Source organism: Salmo trutta, chromosome 7 (genome assembly GCF_901001165.1).
Source record: "Salmo trutta chromosome 7, fSalTru1.1, whole genome shotgun sequence".
Taxonomy (NCBI): Eukaryota; Metazoa; Chordata; class Actinopteri; order Salmoniformes; family Salmonidae; genus Salmo; species Salmo trutta.
This window is the reverse complement of record NC_042963.1, coordinates 59,459,392-59,483,683: the sequence shown is the minus strand read 5'-3', so window position 1 is coordinate 59,483,683 and position 24,292 is coordinate 59,459,392. Positions and strand designations below refer to the sequence as shown.

At 47.7% G+C, this 24,292-nt stretch overlaps 1 protein-coding gene across 1 annotated transcript; it reads left to right on the top strand.

Moving 5' to 3' along the window:
• Positions 1 to 2,687: 2,687 nt before the first annotated feature.
• On the top strand, positions 2,688 to 23,199 carry c7h15orf39 (chromosome 7 C15orf39 homolog). The gene is made up of 3 exons (XM_029759557.1): positions 2,688 to 5,848; positions 8,356 to 8,530; positions 20,967 to 23,199. Exons 1-3 carry the CDS (start codon positions 2,774 to 2,776, stop codon positions 22,652 to 22,654), a joined length of 4,938 nt encoding a protein of 1,645 aa, XP_029615417.1. The 5' UTR covers positions 2,688 to 2,773; the 3' UTR covers positions 22,655 to 23,199.
• Positions 23,200 to 24,292: the final 1,093 nt, after the last annotated feature.

Here is a 24,292-nt window from a genome sequence, read left to right as displayed (position 1 = left end):
AAGACCGTAATGAGATGTAAACACGTGGCTTGTGTGTTTACATGCTTGTCTATAGTACACAGGAAATGGTAGCTTGAGGCTGAGGCATACCTAACTGTGGGCTGTGGAGATCCTCGGCGCGGGCTGTGGAGCGCCCCGGCACGGGCTGTGGAGCGCCCCGGCGCGGGCTGTGGAGCTTCTCGGCGCGGGCTGTGGAGATCCTCGGCGCGGGCTGTGGAGATCCTCGGCGCGGGCTGTGGAGATCCTCGGCGCGGGCTGTGGAGATCCTCGGCGCGGGCTGTGGAGATCCTCGGCGCGGGCTGTGGAGATCCTCGGCGCGGGCTGTAGAGATCCTCGGCGTGGGCTGTAGAATACCCCTGTGCGCTAGAGGGGGCGACCTGTCTACTTCTGTGGTTAGGTTGTGGCCCACATTGAGCTAGGATAAATGTAGGTGACTGTTTACTTCATCATGATGGTATTTCCATGTCCTCTGCAAAGAGGTTGATAACACATCTCAGTATTACTGAGAAAGCGTCGGTGGTGTTTCCTTGAAGGTTGAAATACAATCTTCACTTTAATCCCCCTCCAACATGTTCTCAGGTTACAGTTCTGTGGTGAAGGCTGATTTAATCACGTTTGTGAAGCAGAGATGACGGACTGCAGAACACATATAAAGTTTACATTCCAACCTCACCACAGTAAATGGCATGAGTCATACGTGTTGCCTATTGCCTTATATAGCAAAACACCAGATTGGAATGAACTGGAGACTTACAGCACTGTTTGGAGATGTAGAAGGTGGTACTTTAAACACTACTGTACTTTAGTGCTTGTCCAGCTATTTTGGAACAAATGCTATTTTATCGTGATGAGTTTGTTTTTCCTGACAAGGTCATAAGCTGGAAGTCACAAGCTCCCAAGGCCTTGTGGTGTTGTACTGTCTTCTCTCTGAACAGGAAGAGGCGGATTTGTTTTTTGCTTGTATTTTCAACAAATGTACTTATTCTTGTTTTGGTATTTGACTGTGAGTTGAGATGTTTTGTTGTTGCTCATAAGTGAACAGAGGTAGCCTGGTTCCTAGTCTGTTTGTGATAATATTCCACTGCCGTTTGGCATATGACACGGAGTGGAATGTTAGCACAAAACAGGTCTGGATTTCAGGCTAGATCAGAACTAAAACGTTGAACTTTTGACCTGAGTGACCTCGTGTCTGAGACCTCTTTTTAACAGAATCACTCTATATTATTGTGTTTGCTTGTATTTGAAAGACATGAACATTGATGCTCATCGTATTTGTAGCCATAGAGTTGATCAAATGGGGACAGAGGAACTAGGAACTTACTACAACTTCAACTTTTGGAATCATTTGAACCGAATGACCTCATATCTGTTAAGCATTTTGAACAGCATTTTTAGTATAAACATCTCTTCTCTCCTGTGTTTCAGATCCTGGTGTATTATCGGACCACCACAGAGTCAACACATGATGAGCAGCAGCAGTAAACGAGTCCAGCCAAGCTTCACTGTCGACCCGCTGGTCCAGAGCAAGATGCCCCGGCTGGAAGGGCCCATCGTTGGTAGCGTGGTGTCTACAGAGGCAGGGGGGCACTCTAAACCAGCCAGCCTGGCTCACTACCCCTCCGCCCCCCACCACACACCCCAGACCCAGGCTCTACAGAACAACAGGGCCTACTTCACCTATGACCTCAGGGGTCACGACCTCTCTGACCCTGACCTCCAACCTTCCTGGAGCCCCTCTAAGGGGTTGCTGCTGAACAGGAGGAATGTGGGGGTTTCCCCTCAGAGCGCGGAGGAGGGGTCATTACGAAACCATATAGTTTACAGCAGGGCAGAGAACATTACTTTTTCTACTGAGAGTAGTGGTGGTGGTAGTAACTCTGTCTCTGTTGCTGCTCAGGACACTCCAGCCAAGCAGGGTTTTACCTACTACACCAGGAGCCCAGGCAGGCTGAGGAGTCCCACCAGTGGCCCTGGGACCATTGCTATACCCATTGCTGTGAGGAAGCAGCTTCCTGTTGGAGGAGTTAGCCTCTCTCCTCAGTCTGAGAACTCTGTCTGTCTGGGTCTGGCTGTTCCCAAACCGTTCTACGGACACCCCTCCCCCTGCTGTTCTGAGCTGGGCTGTACTGTAGGACAGAGGCACAGTCTGGAGCAGAGGGGGGGAGTACACAGGATCCATCCCCATCTGAATGTGTATGAGGGGTGGCTGTATAGTCCTAGCTCACACCAACACCAACCCAGGGCTCTGCAGCTGGAGCATGGTGTTGAGACAGAGAGACGATCAGACAGACTGCCTGATGTCAAGGACCACCAACACCACCATGGAATCCCCAACAGAGCAGCATCAGCACAAAGGCTTCCTGTCTTCATGGAACCAACCTACAGCATTGGTTACCCATGTTCCCCGGCCCGTGCCATACTAGGCCCCTCCTCCTCATTTATATGTGACCCCCCCTCTTCACGGTTAAGCGCCTCCCCCTATGGGGCTGATCAATACCAACGTTTACAAATCCCCTTCAAACGTCCAACCTATCATAGCTTGGTCTCTTCCCACCCCTCATCCCCTTCCTCCTCCCATCCCTCTCACCCCTCCTCCCATCCCTCTCACCCTCACCTCTCCTCCCATCCCTCTCACCTCTCCTGCCCTTCCTCTCACCCCTACTCTCACCCCTCCTCCCATCCCTCTCATCCCTCCTCTCACCCTTCCTCTCACCCCTCCTCCCATCCCTCTCACCCCTCCTCCCATCCCTCCCACCCTACAACATACAAACCCATGACCCCTTCGCACCATGGCGTTCCGGTGACGTCACAGGTTTATCAGGGCCGCTCTCCTCCCAACGTGGCCAAATACAGCCAGCTCCCAGTCGCACAGCCCATTTTCTACTACCATCCTCAGGCAAATGTGGAGGGAGAGAGTGAGAGTTGTGGAGCAGGGTTTAAAGATGCAGGAGGAGGAGGAGGAAAGCATGGAGACAGAGACTGGGAGGATGTAATGGATCCTAATGGTTCTAAACGACCTCCCAGTCCCACCCAGACAGGACCACACCTAGCTTCTCATCTTCCCACCACAGCACCCTCCCACTACCTTGTCACCCAGTCTGTGTACAGTACTGATGTCCCCATGTCTAGCCGCATGGCTCCTAGTAGCCACCCATACCTCAGGAGTTTTGACCAGCCCTCCTATCATCAATTGTACAGGATGCCCCTGAATGCAGCAGGTCAGATGAGAACCACTGCTGTAGCCCTAGAGAGACCCTGTGCCTCGCCATCTCCTCCCAGCGGCCTACAGCAGACTGAGAGAGCCCTGGACTACTCCCTGTCTCAGTACAAATCTCCAGTAACCTCTCCTCAGATCTCCTCCCCCAGGAGACACCACCTATCTCGGGGACACTGTGACTCCACACTCCCTGGAGCCCCACTGACGGTCTCCACCACACTGTCACGGGCTGACTATGGCCATCACACCCACCCAGCCAACCACCACCACCACCACAGCAACAACCATGCTACTACAGCCATGTGTACCACTGCTGCAAACTATGGCAACCACAACCACCGACACATAACTACAGCCAACCAGAACAACCACCGACACATAAATTCACGTAACCATGACAACGCCACATGTCAGGGAGTGGCTGGTTCTACTGTAGTGAGGCTTAGAGGCAGTCCTGTCCCTCAGTCTAATGGAGACATGAACACTACTGGTACAGAAACCCTGAAGAGATGTGTCTCTGACTCAGACCGACCCATCAACATAGACTCTCCCTCCCCAAAACACACACAGGACAATGAGGATGACGTCATTGATGTGGAACTGTATCAGAAACGACAGAAGATGAAGGCGAACGGAGAGACAGGGAGCGCAGAGGAAAATGGAGGGAGAGCAGAGGCGAAAAGAGAGGGAGGCAGACTAGATAGCTGTCAGTCTCCCTCTCCTCCCATGCCAGTCATCAACAGTGTTTTCAGCCTGGCTCCATACAAGGCTTACCTAGAGGCTGCTGGCATGCTGTCTCCACCTGTTAGAGGATCTCAGAGAACTGACCACCATCCTTCTGGATACTGTGTGTTTAAACCTGAGGCCCAGTCAGCCCCTCACAGACATCATCAACACAGACAGGAAACAGGCCTTACATCTGACCCACGCAGGCCTGAGAGAGACCCTAAACGAGAGGAAGAGAAGCCTGTATCAATCAATCACAGGATTGATAACCATGTAGTCCGACCAACCTCAGAACAGCAGAGGCCTGTAGTCGAGCAGAGGATTCTGGGTACTGTAGTCAGATCAGACACTACACAGAAAAAGCCTGTAGTGCCTGTTTTTAGTGAACCACAGCAGGGACCCTCCCAGAGGATCAACATGGAGGAGATGGAACCAGAGAGGGAGGTGGAAGGGAAGACTGACGATTTGCAGATTAAAGTGGTTAAGGAAGAGGAGGAAGAGGAACCACAGCAGGAACCAGAGAGGGAGGTGGAAGTGAAGACTGATGACGACATGCAGACTAAAGTGGTTAAGGAAGAGGAGGAGATGGAGGCGGCGGCAGCAACAGAGACGGCTGTGTTTGTACATGATCTCACCGTGTGTGTTATTAAGAAATGTGAATCTGATAAACTGGACAGTAAATTGTCAATAACGTCAGATGAATGTTTTTCTATGTCGGCTACAGATGTGTCTAAATGCAAAGCAGAGACTTCAAATAGATGTGTGATGGAGGGATCTTTTACTTACAACGTGCACCACCATCCGCCCCAAACTCAGCACCAGTCCCAGTCCTACCACCATCCATCCCAGCCCCAGTCCGACCACCTTCTGCCCCAGACCGACCACCATCCATCCCAGACCCAGTCCGACCACCATCCGCCCCAGACCCAGTCCAACCACTATTCACCCAATCCACCCCAGTCCAACCACCATCTGCCCCAGTCCGACCACCATCCGTCCCAGCCCCAGTCCAACCACTATTCACCCAATCCACCCCAGTCCGACCACCATCCGTCCCAGTCCGACCACCATCCATCCCAGTCCGACCACCATCCATCCCAGACCCAGTCCGACCACCATCCATCCCAGACCCAGTCCGACCACTATTCACCCAATCCGCCCCAGCCCAACCTACGTCCCAAATCAACAACTCCACCCCAACCCCTCTCAATAAGGCATAGGATGTTGGGCGCGTTCACCCATAATGTGCACCACCCGCCCCAGGCCCATCATAAGTCCTATGACCAGACTGCTACACCACACCCCAAATCATCCACCCCTCCCCAATCCACCAAACTGAACCTTCAAAACATCCCTCCTCAATGTCTTAAACTCTCCGCCTATAAGATCGTCCTACCAGATAACATGCTCCGGCCTGTTGCTCCCTGTCCCCGCTCTACAGAGGTCCCACACTCACCCACTGACCCTACCGCTGTAGCCAAGTCCAGCCCTCATGCCCTTTCAGACAGCATCTACAGCTCCCGACCAGCCAGACAGCACTTCCTAGAGCTGCACCTCTTACTTTGTAACCTGGTCTCCAGCTGTGTGTCCCACACCCCACCCACAGGGCTCCAAACCTGGCTGTCCCAGCTGGACATCTCCGTTATCTCCACCGCCATATCCCCACCCAAGGCCCAGAAGGTGACCTCTCTGCTGGGTTCTGAGGCCAGGGTGGTGTGGCTGAGGGGACCAGAGATCCAGGCTGCCCTCCAGAATGTGCTCCAGAGACTGGGGCAGTATGTAGCCCAGAAGCATTGTCCCTTCCCCCATGTGATGAGGACAGGCGCGGTGTTTGTTCCCATGCTGGTGGTCAAGGAGCTGCTCTTCCCTCAGGTCCAGGGGGCCTACATCGACCAGGTTCTCCAGGTACAGTTGTGACGTACTGGATCTAGATCTAATCTTCAATCAATACATTTTAGGACCACAGATAATACATAACGTCACTCATTTCATTACACATAACATCGATCATTTCATTGCAGTTCATTTGGAAAGTATTCCGACCTCTTGGCTTTTTCCACATTTTGTTACGTTACAGCCTTATTCTAAAATGTATTAACTTGTTTTTTCCCCTCATCAATCTACACACAATACCCTATGATGACAAAGTAAAAACAGGTTTAGATATTTTTGCAAATTTATAAAAAATGAAAAACTGAAATATACCATTTACATAGTACTGAGTAAAGGGTCTGAATACTTTTGTTGAAGCACCTTTGACAGTGATTACAGCCTTGAGTTTTCTTGGGTATGACGCTTGGCACACCTGTATTGGGGGAGTTTCTCCCATTCTTCTCTGCAGATCCTCTCAAGCGCTGTCAGGTTGGATGTGGAGCATCACTGCATAGCTATTTTCAGGTCTCTCCAGAGATGTTCAATCGGGTTCAAGTCCGGGCTCTGGCTTGGTCACTCAAGGACATTCAGAGACTTGTTCCGAAGCCACGCCTGCATTGTCTTGGCTGTGTGCTTAGGGTTGTTGTCCTATTAGTCTGGGGCGAAGGTTCACCTTCCGAGGTCCTGAGCGCTCTAGAGCAGGTTTTCATCAAGGAACTCTCTGTACTTTGCTCCGTTCGTCTTTCCCTCGATCCTGACTAGTCTCTCAGTCCCTGCCACTGAAAAACATCCCCACAGCATAATGCTGCCACCACCATGCTTCACCATAGGGATGGTGCCAGGTTTCCTCCAGATGTGACGCTTGGCATTCAGGCCAAAGAGTTCAATATTTTTGTTCATCAGACCAGAGAATCTTGTTTCTCATGGTCTGAGTCATTTAGGTGCCTTATGGCAATCTCCAAGCGGTCTGTCATGTGCTTTTTACTGAGGAGCGGATTCAGTCTGGCCACTCTACTGTAAGGTCTGATTGGTGGAGTGCTGCAGAGATTGTTGTCCTGCTGGAAGGTTCTCCCATCACCACAGAGGAACTCTGGAGCTCTGTCAGTGTAACCATCGGGTTCTTGGTCACCTCCATGACCAAGGCCTTGCTCCCCCGATTGCTCAGTTTGGCCGGGCGGCCAGCTCTAGGCAGAGTCTTGATGGTTCCAAACTTCTTCCATTTAAGAATGATGGAGGCCACTGTGTTCTTGGGGACCTTCAATGCTGCAGACATCTTTTGGTACCCTTCCCCAGATCTGTGCCTCGACACAATCCTGTCTCAGAACTCTACGAACAATTCCTTCAACCTCATGGCTTGGTTTTTGCTCTGACATGCACTGTCAACTGTGGGACCTTATGTTTTCGCTTTGTCATTTTGGGGTATTGTGTGTAGATCGATGAGATTTTTACATTTTCTTTACCCATTTACAGAATAAGCCCGTAACGCAACAAAATTTGGAAAAAGTCAAGGGTCTGAATACTTTCTGAATGCACTGTATCAAAAAAGTATGTGGACACCCCTTCAAATTAGTGTATTCTGCTATTTTAGCCACGCCCATTGCTGAAGTGCGTTGCACATAAAACTCACCTGTCCTCGGTTACAACACTCACTACCGAGTTCAAAACTGCCTCTGGAAGCAACGTCCGCACAATAACTGTTTGTCGGGAGCTTCATGAAATGGGTTTCCATGGCCGAGCAGCAGCACACAAGCCTAAGATCCCCATGCGCAATGCCAAGCGTTGACTGGAGTGGTGTAAAGCTTGCCGGCATGAGAGCAGTGGAAATGCGGTCTCTAGAGTAATGAATCACGCTTCACCATCTGGCAGTCCGACAGATGAATCTGGGTTTGGCGGATGCCAGGAGAACGTTACCTGCCCGAATGCGTAGTTTCAATTTGGCTGGCCTGCACAGAGCCCTGACCTCAACCCCATCGAACACCTTTGGGATGAATTGGAACGCCTAATCACCCAACATCAGTGCCCGACCTCACTAATGCTCTTTTGGCTGAATGGAAGCAAGTCCCCGCAGCAATGTTCCAACATCTAGTGGAAAGCCTTTCCAGAAGAGTGGAGGCTGTTATAGCAGCAATGTTCCAACATCTAGTGGAAAGCCTTCCCAGAAGAGTGGAGGCAGTTATAGCAGCAAAGGGGGGACCAACTCCATATTAATTACCATGATTTTTGGAATGAGATGTTAGACGAGCAGGTGTCCACATACTTTTGATCATGTAGTGTATCACTCATTTCATGACACGTTTTATTCATTTCATTCCTTGTTTATATGTCTGATGAATTACCCATGTCAAGTCTCTGCTTTTTCTGTACGTAAAGCACATTTCTGTCAACAGACTACAAACTAGCCTGGGTACCAGTTTATTTTGTGCTAACATTCCACTCCATCTACTTGTTGGCATATGACACATAGTATGAGGAGTAGAATGTTAGCACAAAACAGTTCTGTATTTCAGGCTTACAATAAAGTTGATCTAATGCAATGACAGGAGCACAAGGTGGAGTTGAGACCTACCACCCTGTCTGAGGAGAGACACCTGGTGACGCTGCAGAAACGACCATGTTCCTCCAAGCTCCGCAGGCTCCTGTCACTCAAACACCTGCCTAACATCTACCCTGACGTTCTCAACCTCTACTATCACAGCTGTGTCTGCAAGAGCCTGGGTGAGTTAGCCATTAGCCTGGCCCCTGATAAAGCCTGGGTGAGTTAGCCCTTAGCCTGCTAGCCTGGCCCTTGATAGAGCCTGGGTGAGTTAGCCGTTAGCCTGGCCCTTGATAGAGCCTGGGTGAGTTAGCCGTTAGCCTGGCCCCTGATAAAGCCTGGGTGAGTTAGCCCTTAGCCTGCTAGCCTGGCCCTTGATAGAGCCTGGGTGAGTTAGCCATTAGCCTGGCCCCTGATAAAGCCTGGGTGAGTTAGCCCATAGCCTGCTAGCCTGGCCCTTGATAGAGCCTGGGTGAGTTAGCTTTTAGCCTGGCCCCTGATAAAGCCTGGGTGAGCTAGCCCTTAGCCTGCTAGCCTGTCCCTTGATAGAGCCTGGGTGAGTTAGCCGTTAGCCTGGCCCCTGATAAAGCCTGGGTGAGTTAGCCCTTAGCCTGCTAGCCTGGCCCTTGATAGAGCCTGGGTGAGTTAGCCATTAGCCTGGCCCCTGATAAAGCCTGGGTGAGCTAGCCCTTAGCCTGCTAGCCTGGCCCTTGATAGAACCTGGGTGAGTTAGCTGTTAGGCAGGCCCCAGGGTTAAATCACAGTTAGCCAGAGAGGTATACTACAAAGCAGGATCAATGAGTTAGCTAACTTTGATAAATAAACATAAATAGCTGTTGAGTGTCTGGTTCATTTAGAAAGCTAAACTTCTGTCTGTTTTTGGTTGTTGAGTCCATGCTCATTTTAAGATTATTTCAGAATATTTAGATAAGTTAACTCATTGAATCTACTCTGTAGTATACCCCTCGGGAGCTTGTATCTCAATCACTGGTATACTTACACATTAGTAAAGATACATGTTCTAGATAGTGGAAATCTAATTTACTTATCATTGACATTCCATTGTCCATATCCGTCACATTGTCGGCCAGTCATTCATTTATTTATTTTGGTTCCCATTAGCTGTTAGTATCAGCTTTGCCTGGGGTCATGCCAAGCAGTATTGTTATGTTTAGACCATAATGGACTGTCTCTTTAGCAGAAAACTGCACTGTTGGATCTTATTTTTCTGATAACAAAAGTATAAATAATTTCAAATTCCTTATAATAAGCAAACCGGCTGGCATGATTTTCTAGTTTTCAACAAGTTAATTTATAGAAAAAATGAAGCAAGAGTATTTTTTTCTTCTCTCACTTACTTAGCTAGCAAATGCAGCTAGCTAGTTTAGTTACTCTAACAGAGAGATGCTATGACAACACAACACTGGAACTCTTCCAAATCAAGGTAAGCTTTTGGTTTTACTAATTTATTGCCACTGGGTCTGCCGGTCTTAACTGCTTGCTGACTGTACACTGTAACGTTACTGCATGATTGTAGTGGGTTTACTAACGCATTAGTTCTATTATGTTGACTAGGACGTTACTTTAGCTAATATGGGGACAACGATGTAGGCTGTGTGTAGCGGTTATGATATGGTTTGGCTTGGAAAGGTTTTTTCGCCTGGTCACATACAGCTGATGTGTTGTTCATTTGAAGTCCACAAACGAAGGGAAAAGGTGAGAGGAGGAAAGTGCATAGAGGTTAGAATAAATACAACATGGCTGCTATGAAAGTGAACTGTGTTTTATGCATGATCAGGGGTGTATTCATTCTGCCGATTCTGTTAAAACATTTCTTAAACCATCAATCAAATGTATTTATAAAGCCCTTCTTACATCAGCTGATATCTCAAAGTGCTGTACAGAAACCCAGCCTAAAACCCCAAACAGTGAGCAATGCAGGTGTAGAATGGTGGCTAGGAAAAATTCCCTAGAAAGGCCAAAACCTAGGAAGAAACATAGAGAGGAACCAGGCTATGAGGGGTGGCCAGTCCTCTACTGGCTGTGCTGGGTGGAGATTATAACAGAACATGGCCAAGATTTTCAAATGTTCATAGATGACCAGCAGGGTCAAATAATAATAATAATAATAATAATCACAGTGGTTGTCAAGGGTGCAACAGGTCAGCACCTCAAGAGTAAATGTCAGTTGGCTTGTCATAGCTGATCATTGAGAGTATCTCTACCGCTCCTGCTGTCTCTAGAGAGTTGAAAACAGCAGGTCTGGGACAGGTAGCACGTCCGGTGAACAGGTCAGGGTTCTAGCAGGTCTGGGACAGCAGGTCTGGGACAGGTAGCACGTCCGGTGAACAGGTCAGGGTTCCATAGCTGCAGGCAGAACAGTTGAAACTGGAGCAGCAGCAGCACGGCCAGGTGGACTGGGGGGGGGGGGGAGGAGGAATCTCCCCCTCAATAGAAACTAATTTGCAACTGTTGGATTAATGGTTACACCCTAGATCAGATAGATGCAGGCAAGAGTGTGCAATGTGGTATTATGTAATTTTCTGTCATCTCAAATTTTTCTCTCGACATTGTAAACTTTCATTCATAGGCTAGGTTGTAGCAACCTCATGATGGGTACAGGAAAAATAGCCTAAATCCAATATGCTGTAATAGAAATAAGGCCATCTTCGTGAAAATCATTCTCCCTCGTCATAAACGGCACTGGTGTGTGTGTGTGTGTGTGTGTGTCTCCTTTGTGACCTGACTGACGGCTGCCTGGCGTTTTCAGTTTGGAATCTGGGTGAAAGCAGAAGCGAATTTCTTACATTGAGTATTACTGAGAGACTGAACAGACACACAGCTTACAGAAACATAGTCACAGGCCTGCTATCTGTGTGAACTGGAGATGTTGCATGGGGACCTTGAAGGGGAACTGGATAAAATTGTGACCTTGAATGAGAACTGGATGCAATGAAAGTAATAACAAAAGTAAAAACCATCAGGGCCAGTTTCCCAGGTCTGGTTATTATTTGGGACAGTTTCCCCAGGTCTGGTTATTATTTGGGACAGTTTCCCAGGTCTGGTTATTATTTGGGACAGTTTCCCAGGTCTGGTTATTATTTGGGACAGTTTCCCAGGTCTGGTTATTATATCGGACAGTTTCCCAGGTCTGGTTATTATATCGGACAGTTTCCCAGGTCTGGTTATTATATCGGACAGTTTCCCAGGTCTGGTTATTATATCGGACAGTTTCCCAGGTCTGGTTATTATATGGGATAGTTTCCCAGGTCTGGTTATTATATGGGACAGTTTCCCAGGTCTGGTTATTATTTGGGACACTTTCCCAGGTCTGGTTATTATTTGGGACACTTTCCCAGGTCTGGTTGGTGGTGTTCTGGAGTTTCCCCAGACAGAGGAAGCTTACTTAGCCTGGACTAAAAAGTTCTTTCAATGGAGTTGAGACTCTTCTGTTATTCAGTTGGTCTCCTTTTTGTTATTGGCACACACACTGAGCTTTGTTGTTTTTATTACCCTTTATTCACTTAATTACTTTCCTATTGCTGAGAGGTGAACCTGCAAGTAAACATTTCATTGCACTGTGTGCTCCATATAGTGTACAGTGAGGGGAAAAAAGTACTTGATCCCCTGCTGATTTTGTACGTTTGCTCAGTGTTTTTTCTTGCCATACTTTATTTACTTTGCCACCATGGCATTTTTTTGCCTTTACCTCCATTATCTCACATAATTTGCTCACATTGTATATAGTCTTATTTTTTTCTACTGCATCATTGATTGTATGTTGTTTTACTCCATGTGTAACTCTGTGTTTTTGTATGTTGTCGAACTGCTTTGCTTTATCTTGGCCAGGTCGCAATTGTAAATGAGAACTTGTTCTCAACTTGCCTACCTGGTTAAATAAAGGTGAAATAAATAAAATAAATAAAAAATGACAAAGAAATTATCAGTCTATAATTTTAATGGTAGGTTTATTTGAACTGTGTGAGACAGAATAACAACAAAAAAATCCAGAAAAACGCATGTCAAAAATGTTATAAATTGATTTGCATTTGAATTTACATTTACATTTGAGTCATTAAGCAGACGCTCTTATCCAGAGCGACTTACAGTAGTGAATGCATACATTTCAATTAATTTCATACATTTTTTTGTAAATATTTTTTTCCCGTACTGGCCCCCTCGTGGGAATCGAACCCACAACCCTGGCGTTGCAAACACCAAACACCATGCTCTACCAACTGAGCCACAGGGAGGCTCCCAATGAGGGAAATAAGTATTTGACTCCTCTGCAAAACATGACTTAGTACTTGGTGGCAAAACCCTTGTTGGCAATGAGAGGTCAGACGTTTCTTGTAGTTGGCCACCAGGTTTGCACACATTTCAGGAGGGATTTTGTCCTACTCCTCTTTGCAGATCTTCTCCAAGTCATTAAGGTTTCGAGGCTGACGTTTGGCAACTTGAACCTTCAGCTCCCTCCTGGCTGAGGGAAGGTTCTCACCCAAGATTTGACGGTACATGGCCCCATCCATCGTCCCTTTGATGTGGTGAAGTTGTCCTGTCCCCTTAGCAGAAAAACACCCCCAAAGCATAATGTTTCCACCTCCATGTTTGACGGTGGGGATGGTGTTCTTGGGGTCATAGACAGCATTCCTCCTGCTCCAAACACGGCGAGTTGAGTTGATGCCAAAGAGCTCCATTTTGGTCTCATCTGACCACAACACTTTCCCCCAGTTGTCCTCTGAATCATTCAGATGTTCATTGGCAAACTTCAGACGGGCTTGTATATGTGCTTTCTTGAGCAGGGGGACCTTGCGGGCGCTGCAGGATTTCAGTCCTTCACGGCGTAGTGTGTTACCAATTGTTTTCTTGGTGACTATGGTCCCAGCTGCCTTGATCATTGACAAGATCCTCCCGTGTAGTTCTGGGATGATTCCTCACTGTTCTCATGATCATTGCAACTCCACGAGGTGAGATCTTGCATGGAGCCCCAGGCTGAGGGAGATTGACAGTTCTTTTGTGTTTCTTCCATTTGCGAATAATCGCACCAACTGTTGTCACCTTCTCACCGAGCTGCTTGGCGATGGTCTTGTGTTGGTCTACAATCTTGTCCCTGACATCCTTGGAGAGCTCTTTGGTCTTGGCCATGGTGGAGAGTTTGGAATCTGATTGATTGATTGCTTCTGTGGACAGGTGTCTTTTATACAGATAACAAACTGAGATTAGGAGCACTCCCTTTAAGAGTGTGCTCCTAATCTCAGTTTGTTACCTGTATAAAAGACACCTGGGAGCCAGAAATCTTTCTGATTGAGAGGGGTCAAATACTTATTTCCCTCATTAAAATGCAAATCAATTTATAAAATTTTTGACATGCGTTTTTGCTGGATTTTTTTGTTGTTATTCTGTCTCACACAGTTCAAATAAACCTACCATTAAAATTATAGACTGACAATTTCTTTGTCAGTGGGCAAACGTACAAAATCAGCAGGGGATCAAATACTTTATTCCCCTCACTGTATAAGGCTCTACTGTTGACCAGGGTCCAAATATATAGGGCTCTACTGTTGACCAGGGTCCATATATATACACTGCTCAAAAAAATAAAGGGAACACTTAAACAACACAATGTAACTCCAAGTCAATCACACTTCTGTGAAATCAAACTGTCCACTTAGGAAGCAACACTGATTGACAATAAATTTCACATGCTGTTGTGCAAATGGAATAGACAACAGGTGGAAATTATAGGCAATTAGCAAGACACCCCCAATAAAGGAGTGGTTCTGCAGGTGGGGACATCAGACCACTTCTCAGTTCCTATGCTTCCTGGCTGATGTTTTGGTCACTTTTGAATGCTGGCGGTGCTTTCACTCTAGTGGTAGCATGAGACGGAGTCTACAACCCACACAAGTGGCTCAGGTAGTGCAGCTCATCCAGGATGGCACATCAATGCGAGCTGTGGCAAGAAGGTTTGCTGTGTCTGTCAGCGTAGTGTCCAGAGCATGGAGGCGCTACCAGGAGACAGGCCAGTACATCAGGAGATGTGGAGGAGGCCGTAGGAGGGCAACAACCCAGCAGCAGGACCGCTACCTCCGCCTTTGTGCAAGGAGGAGCAGGAGAAGCACTGCCAGAGCCCTGCAAAATGACCTCCAGCAGGCCACAAATGTGCTTGTGTCTGCTCAAACGGTCAGAAACAGACTCCATGAGGGTGGTATGAGGGCCTGACGTCCACAGGTGGGGGTTGTGCTTACAGCCCAACACCGTGCAGGATGTTTGGCATTTGCCAGAGAACACCAAGATTGGCAAATTCGCCACTGGCGCCCTGTGCTCTTCACAGATGAAAGCTGGTTCACACTGAGCACGTGACAGACGTGACAGAGTCTGGAGACGCCGTGGAGAATGTTCTGCTGCCTGCAACATCCTCCAGCATGACCGGTTTGGCGGTGGGTCAGTCATGGTGTGGGGTGGCATTTCTTTGGGGGGCCGCACAGCCTTCCATGTGCTCGCCAGAGGTAGCCTGACTGCCATTAGGTACCGAGATGAGATCAGCATAGGACCTGAGAAGTGGTCTGTGGTCCCCACCTGCAGAACTATAATTTCCACCTGTTGTCTATTCCATTTGCACAACAGCATGTGAAATGTATTGTCAATCAGTGTTGCTTCCTAAGTGGACAGTTTGATTTCATGACTTGGAGTTACATTGTGTTGTTTAAGTGTTCCCTTTATTTTTTTGAGCAGTGTATATCGGGCTCTACTGTTGACCAGGGCCCAGATATATAGGGCTCTACTGTTGACCAGGGTCCAGATATATATAGGGCTCTACTGTTGACCAGGGTCCAGATATATATAGGGCTCTACTGTTGACCAGGGTCCAGATATATATAGGGCTCTACTGTTGACCAGGGTCCAGATATATAGGGCTCTACTGTTGACCAGGGTCCATATATATAGGACTCTACTGTTGACCAGGGTCCAGATATATATATATATATATATATATATATATATATATAGGGCTCTACTGTTGACCAGGGTCCAGATATATATAGCTAGGGCTCTACTGTTGACCAGGGTCCAGATATATAGGACTACTGTTGACCAGGGTCCAGATATATAGGGCTCTAGTGTTGACCAGGGTCCAGATATATTGGACTACGTTTGACCAGGGTCCAGATATATAGGACTACTGTTGACCAGGGTCCAGATATATATATAGTGCTCTACTGTTGACCAGGGTCCAGATATGTAGGACTACTGTTGACCAGGGTCCAGATATATAGGGCTCTACTGTTGACCAGGGTCCATATAGATATATATAGGGCTCTACTGTTGACCAGGGTCCATATAGATATATAGGGCTCTACTGTTGACCAGGGTCCATATATATAGTGCTCTACTGTTGACCAGGGTCCAGATATATAGGGCTCTACTGTTGACCAGGGTCCTTATATATAGGGCTCTACTGTTGACCAGGGTCCATATAGATATATAGGGCTCTACTATTGACCAGGGCCCAGATATATATATATATAGGGCTCTACTGTTGACCAGGGTCCAGATATATAGGGCTCTACTGTTGACCAGGGCCCAGATATATAGGGCTCTACTGTTGACCAGGGTCATATGGAATAGGGGGCCATTTCAGATGCAGCCTGGAGTTTTTTACCATCCCATAATACTAGTGCTTCACTCCCAGCGAGGTCACCGTGGTAACAGGTGGCTTCTGGAAATCCCCCTCTACTGCGCTGTTATTTCCTTCCTTTAACAATGAGAGCGGAGTCTGTACTGGGTTGTTCCTCTGGATGCATAGTCACACTACTGTACTGAGTCGTCCCCGCGGATGCATAGTCAAACACTACTGTACTGAGTCGTATAGTCAAAGACTACTGTACTGAGTCATATAGTCAAACACTACTGTACTGAGTCGTCCCCGCGGATGCATAGTCAAACACTACTGTACTGGGTCGTATAGTCAAACACTACTGTACTGGGTCGTATAGTCAAACACTACTGTACTGGGTCGTATAGTCAAACACTACTGTACTGAGTCGTATAGTCAAACACTACTGTACTGGGTCGTATAGTCAAACACTACTGTACTGAGTCGTATAGTCACACACTACTGTACTGAGTCGTATAGTCACACTACTGTACTGGGTCGTATAGTCACACACTACTGTACTGGGTCGTATAGTCAAACACTACTGTACTGAGTCGTATAGTCACACACTACTGTACTGGGTTGTATAGTCACACACTACTGTACTGAGTCGTATAGTCACACTACTGTACTGAGTCGTATAGTCACACACTACTGTACTGGGTCGTATAGTCAAACACTACTGTACTGAGTCGTATAGTCACACACTACTGTACTGGGTTGTATAGTCAAACACTACTGTACTGAGTCGTATAGTCAAACACTACTGTACTGAGTCGTATAGTCAAACACTACTGTACTGGGTCGTATAGTCACACTACTGTACTGAGTCGTATAGTCACACACTATAGTCACACTACTGTACTGAGTCGTATAGTCAAACACTACTGTACTGAGTCGTATAGTCAAACACTACTGTACTGAGTCGTATAGTCACACACTACTGTACTGAGTCGTATAGTCACACACTACTGTACTGAGTCGTATAGTCACACACTACTGTACTGGGTCGTATAGTCACACACTACTGTACTGGGTCGTATAGTCAAACACTACTGTACTGAGTCGTATAGTCAAACACTACTGTACTGAGTCGTATAGTCAAACACTACTGTACTGAGTCGTATAGTCACACTACTGTACTGAGTCGTATAGTCACACTACTGTACTGAGTCGTATAGTCAAACACTACTGTACTGAGTCGCTCCTCTGGATGTATAGTCGGGGCAAATCACAACTTTCACTTAAGTCGTATTTTCACTTGCATTGATGTCAGTGGGAGACTGTGAACATTCATGGAGTAAGGACTCACTCCTTCATTCTTATAAAATGTTTAGTAGGCAAAAACAGTTCTCAGGTTTTATAAATGTAATTTCAGGGTCTTGAATATAATTTCTAGTAATGGGAGATACTACTATAACTGTATTAATAAGCATGTTTTCCATCCCCTTTCCATTTTCGAATTGTTAACATTTTCATTTCATTTCAAATCCATTCCATTTATTTTTTTACAGAGTCGCCGTCACCTGATGCTCCCCAAAAGACAGCCCAGGTATCTGCTGCTTTCTGTTCTGTTACCCCTCAGCTTACTACATCACTGACTACGTTTCCATGCACACTAATAATCTGATATTAAACTAATTTATGGCAGTATGTTAACACCTTTCTCTGCTTATCTTAAATCGGCGTAAGGTCATAAGTAAGCATACGACGATGCAAAAAAAATATGTTTTTTTTTTCAATCTTTATAATTATTAGGACATGTAAACAGCTTAATCAGAGTTCCAGTTAATGTTTGATCTGAGCATGCGGCAGCAGAGCGAGCCTCCTTATGCGAGACTGAAGTTCAGAAAAACTGAAACTGCATCTTAGAAACAGTTTTCACGTAGAAACTTTTATATGTACGAACTCAGAATCAAAAATGACAGTGTTGAAGGTTTATTTTGATTTCATTTATCACAGGACTATCATGTAGCCTGATTTCAGATGTCGTGGTAACCAGATTATCAAGGACCCGTTGTTCTTGCAACGCATGTAAACGTTTAAATCAAACTATATCGATTTGACTTCACAATAATCGTATTGTTGTGTGCATGTAACCATACTCACATCTACAAACAGTCCAGTACCACACTAGTTCTAACCACACAACTCAAGTTGAAATGTCAACTAACTCGATCTATGATTACTGAATTAATAACCCTTACTGTTAATAACACAGCTGTTAACGTTCGACCATATTAACCACATGGGACTGACTATCTTCTTCCTGTACATGCATCTGTATGTGCATTTTATATCATGATGTGGCGGCTGGTGACACTTTTGCTTCTTGAAAGTCCAATATCTTGAAAACTTGACTGCTGACATGCAAAACATTTTTGGGACTGTATCAACACTGGACTAAGGAAAAATGTGATTTTTCCCTTTTATTCTTCTGTAGGATTATTAATAGAACAGCTAGCCTGATCCCAGATCGTGTTTGGCACGACCACGGGAGTTGGCTTTACAGCCCAAACAGAACTGGGATCAGGGTATAGAACAGCACCATGTGATACAACAAAAGTCTGAGTTTTAGTTACTGTAAGGAAGGAAGTGGTGGACCAATCAGGAACCTGTATTCTGTCCTCTCGGTTAGTGACCGGATGGAGGAGTTTCACGTGTCCATAATCAAGCTATTTACTTCTCTCATCTGTTCTTTTTTGTTGTTGTTTCATTTCAAACCATTTTGGCTTACCAAGTCCCCCCCCAAAAAAAAAAAAATGACTTTAAATTCGCCTTTCGCCCTTTCATCTCAAACTTCCATTTGTCCCCTATAGAAATGTGTTGGAAAAAACAACACTGACAAATCACTAGCATCTACAATTACTTTTAAAAAAAGTATATATTTATTTGGTAAAGTTTGGTTAAAAACACACACTCTAGCCTTTGACATTATCTCAACAGTTGTGACTGATTTTAATCTCTTGACCTCTGTCAACGTAACTGATTTCACTAACTGAATCATCTAATCTAGCCAGATAGTTGGTTACTTCCTGTTCTCTGCTGAGTGCTGACTTTGTTAGTGGTCACATGGGGGTCACATGGGGGTCACATGGGAACTTGACTTCTATCTGACCCTTTTCTTCCTGTATTAGCAAAAAATAAATATTCAGACCTGGGTTCAAATACTTACACTAGGCTGGATTGTGCTTTGCCTTGCGCAAAAGAACCAATGGAAGTTACAATTTACTAACGCCGCCCAAATGGAACTGTAGGCAGGCTAAAGCAAACACAAAGTATTTGAAAGATGTTGAAACTCAGGTGTGTTGGTTTATTCATGCTGATAGCTTCTGTAGCAGCAGACTGTGTTGTCATGTAGCCTGTATACTACAGTAGTATTAGTACTCTCACCTTTCACTCTGAGGTCAACCCTGTTCAATCATTTTGTGCCTCCCAAATGAGTCCTGGTCAAAAGTAGTGCACTATATAGGGAATATGGTGCCATTTGGGACTCATTGTTTGCTGATTTTTAATAGATGAACACTGTTTTAGACTTTCAGCTAAACATGAGCTGGGTGGTGGAGGTGCCTGTTTGGCTGGGCCTGTTTGGCTGGGCCTGTTGGAGTGGCGTGGTGGAGTGGCCTGGTGGAGTGGCCTGGTGGAGTGGCCTGGTGGAGTGGCCTGGCCTGGTGGAGTGGACTGGCCTGGTGGAGTGGACTGGCCTGGTGGAGTGGAGTGGCCTGGTGGAGTGGAGTGGCCTGGTGGAGTGGAGTGGAGTGGACTGGCCTGGTGGAGTGGAGTGGCCTGGTGGAGTTGACTGGCCTGGTGGAGTGGAGTGGCCTGGTGGAGTGGCCTGGTGGAGTGGCCTGGTGGAGTGGAGTGGCCTGGTGGAGTGGCCTGGTGGAGTGGAGTGGCCTGGTGGAGTGGAGTGGCCTGGTGGAGTGGAGTGGCCTGGTTGGTTGTGGAGTGGCCTGGTGGAGTGGCCTGGTTGGTTGTGGAGTGGCCTGGTGGAGTGGCCTGGTTGGTTGTGGAGTGGCCTGGCCTGGTTGGTGGTGGAGTGGCCTGGCCTGGTTGGGAGTGGAGTGGCCTGGCCTGGTTGGGAGTGGAGTGGAGTGGCCTGGCCTGGTTGGGAGTGGAGTGGCCTGGCCTGGTTGGGAGTGGAGTGGCCTGGCCTGGTTGGGAGTGGAGTGGCCTGGCCTGGTTGGGAGTGGAGTGGCCTGGCCTGGTTGGGAGTGGAGTGGCCTGGCCTGGTTGTGAGTGGAGTGGCCTGGCCTGGTTGGGAGTGGAGTGGCGTGGTCTGGTTGGGAGTGGCGTGGCCTGGCCTGGTTGGTTGTGGAGTGGCCTGGTGGGTTGTGGAGTGGCGTGGTTGGTTGTGGAGTGCAGTTATCTGGTCTGTTGGAGTTGTCTAGTCACTGTGGCAGTTTAGACTGGATGTGGGACTTTGTCTGCTCTCCTTCTCCTTTCTCCAGGGAAATGTTTGACTTTGATTTACTTCGTCTCTCTGTCATCCCGTATAATGGCTCTCTGTCATCCCGTATAATGTATCTCTGTCATCCCGTATAATGTATCTCTGTCATCCCGTATAATGTATCTCTGTCATCCCGTATAATGTATCTCTGTCATCCCATATAATGTATCTCTGTCATCCCGTTAACGTCTCTCTGTCATCCCGTTAACGTCTCTCTGTCATCCCGTTAACGTCTCTCTGTCATCCCGTTAACGTCTCTCAGTCATCCCGTTAACGTCTCTCTGTCATCCCGTATAACGTCGCTCTGTCATCCCGTTAACGTAGCCCTGTCATCCCGTATAACGTCTCTCTGTCATCCCGTTAACGTGTTTCACTCTTTTCTTCTTCATATCTCTGATTCTTTTTGGTGAACTGCAATCAAAGAACAATGTGATTTATCCTCCTGTCATTTCAAGTTGACACATTAGGCTAATGTAAAGACATCCTAACGGCCATGTTGCCTGTGTTTCAGGTGTAGAGCCATGTGACGCGGCCAGGATACCAGAAGGAGCGCTGTGTTCAAAGGATCGTTGGAATAGTTCTGCCAGTGGGCTATGTTCACTGGCCACCAACACTGGACCATGTTCACTGGCCACCAGCCGCTGTGACATCGGAACACAGACCTCCGGCTCACCACAACACCTTGAGGATTGTTTCAGTCTGTCTCCGTCTCAGACCCCGAGCTGCAGAGCCACAGCCAGCCTCTCCTCTCAGACCCCGAGCTGCAGAGCCACAGCCAGCCTCTCCTCTCAGACCCCGAGCTGCAGAGCCACAGCCAGCCTCTCCTCTCAGACCCCGAGCTGCAGAGCCACAGCCAGCCTCTCCTCTCAGACCCCGAGCTGCAGAGCCACAGCCAGCCTCTCCTCTCAGACCCCGAGCTGCAGAGCCACAGCCAGCCTCTCCTCTCAGAGTCCGAGAGAGGACCCGAAGAGAGGATCATCATCATCCTCACACTTGAAGAAGCACAAGAGGAAAGAGGGGAAAGGCAAGAAGAAGAGCTTCACCAAACCTCTGTTTGTAGGGACGAGGAATCGCTCAGTGTTGGAGGGTGGTGGGAACACAGAACAGGCTAGAAGCATTCTGAAGAACACTGTTAATCAAGAGGAGGAGGAATGGGACGGGCGGCCGGTGGGGAGCAGTGACGATGCATGGAGTGACTCTGAAAGGAGGGATGGAAAGAGTGATGGAGAGAAGAGGGGAAAGGGGGATGGAGAGCGGAAGGGAGGCAATAAGCTGGAGGAAGAGGAAGAGGAGGAGCCACCAGCCACACCCCTGCTGGAGGAGGAGGAGTCTAACTCCTGGACGTACCCTTTGACCTCAGACGAGCTGTCTTCATCTCCTCGCAACACGGATCGAGCCTCCACACTATTGTCCGTGCCGTCCTACGAGAGCACGTCCACTCCGTCCTACAAGACCCCATCCTCAGGTTCAGGGTCAGCCTGGTCCCAGGGCCTCAGGACTAAGAGCCAGTCAGGGATGATCCTCAAGCTGAGGAAGGTGTTGTTTCCTGAGGGACGTAAAGGACAACAGACGCGATACCAGGCTGTCTCTGTCTCAGACCCTGAACTGCGCCGACACAGTCAACCTCCTCTCTCAGAGACCGAGGATGGGGAGGCCAGGAGAAAGAGGGACAGGGAGGGGGACAGAGGAGAGGCCAGGGAAAGAACCAGGGATGGATGTCTTTCCAGGAGGATGTCCTCCAAGCTCCCCCAGCGAGGGCGGCATTTCGGGAGCTTCTCTTCTACCCTGCGCCCCCTCTGTCACCTCACCACCTTCTCTTCCTTCAGCCGACTTCCCTCCTCTCTGTCCTCCTCCCTGCGCCGCTCCGTCATGAAGATCAAGTACTGCCCCTTCTTGTCTGCCTGCCACAGCTCTGACCACCGCCGGCGCCGCTGGATCCTTCGCTCCGCCGTGCAGCGCGCCCGCTCCGTCATGAAGATGTACTACCCAGACCTGGTAGGGAGACGGATACAACACCTCTACGAGGAGGGGGATGGGACAGAGGTGTGGTACAGGGGTCTGGTGGTGCAGGTACATGAGCCACACCCTAACCCACTGAAGACTGTGTTCCAGGTGAAATATGACTCTGAACCAGAGTGGCAGTACTACCTGGAGCTGCTCATAGACTATAAGAAGGGTTGGCTCAAAATAGAGGACTGAGACAGGGCCGAGACAGGACTGAAGGCTAACTGGGAGTTTTTGTCTTGTTTGGTTTTTGAAGAATGGCTGGCTTGAAGAAGAGGAGTGAATCCTGGGAAACATTATTTTTCCTGTGTGTGTGGTTTGACTGGTTTGTGTGTTTTGACTGGTTTGTGTGTTTTGACTGTTTGATATGTGTATCGGTGCTTTTCTCTGGGCCACTTTGTTTTGCATCGCCTGGTGCCCTGGGTGGGTGGAGATTTCACTTTAGGACCAATTGAATGGTCTACAATATGCAACTTCCACCCCACCTTGTGCACCGGACGATGCAAAACAAACTTGTCCAATGATCCTGAAGTTGGTCTTTGCTAGTTTGTTGTTAAAGTGCCAGCTGCTGGCTGCCTCCCAAAGGAATGCTGTTGGACAGACCGATTGGTTAAACTGTGCTCCTTGCAACATGGAAATATAAATCTAACACCCATTATGTTAAATTGTTTGTATTGATTCATCCTACCAGTAAACTGTATTGATTCATCCTACCAGTAAACTGTAATTGATTCATCCTACCAGTTAACTGTAATTGTCTCCGGTTCACAAAATAATCTCGTTAGACAAGATTCAGGCAGTTCTAATGAATTTTTCCTTCGGAAAAATGTCTAACAGTCTAAACATAAATTAAGCTAGTAAGGCTGTCACAGATTGCATCTCAAATGGCATCCTATTCCCTATATAGTGCACTATAGACCCAAATGGCACCCTATTCTCTATATAGTGAACTATAGACCCAAATGGCACCCTATTCCCTATATAGTGCACTACTTTAGACCCAAATGGCACCCTATTCTCTATATAGTGCACTACTTTAGACCCAAATGGCACCCTATTCCCTATATACTGCACTACTTTAGACCCAAATGGCACCCTATTCCCTATATAGTGCACTACTTTAGACCCAAATGGCACCCTATTCCCTATTAAAAACAGAAAACTACATCAAGTTTGACAATGGCGTTGGTCTGAATCCAAAAAAGAAAGGAAGTTTAACTTATTTATTTTTTAATTTAATATTTTATTTAACTAGGCAAGTCAGTTAAGAACAAATTCTTATTTTCAATGACAGCCTTGATGTAGTGGGTTAACTGCCTTGTTCAGGGGCAGAACGACAGATTTGTACCTTGTCAGCTCAGGGATATGAACTTGCAACCTTTCGGTTACTAGTCCAACGCTCTAACCACTAGGCTACCCTGCCGCCCCTTGTGCACCACCCTGCCTATTCCCCCCACCCTGCCTATTCCCCACCATGCCACTTCCCCACCATGCCTATTCCCCCCACCATGCCTATTCCCCCCACCCTGCCCATTCCCCCACCCTGCCTATTCCCCACCATGCCACTTCCCCACCCTGCCTATTCCCCCACCCTGCCTATTCCCCACCCTGCCTATTCCCCCCCCCACCCTGCCTATTCCCCCACCATGCCCCACCCTGCCTATTCCCCCACCCTGCCTATTCCCCCACCATGCCTATTCCCCCAACATGCCTATTCCCCCCACCATGCCTATTCCCCAACCATGCCTATTCCCCCCCACCATGCCCATTCCCCCACCCTGCCTATTCCCCCCCACCCTGCCTATTCCCCCCCACCCTGCCTATTCCCCCCAC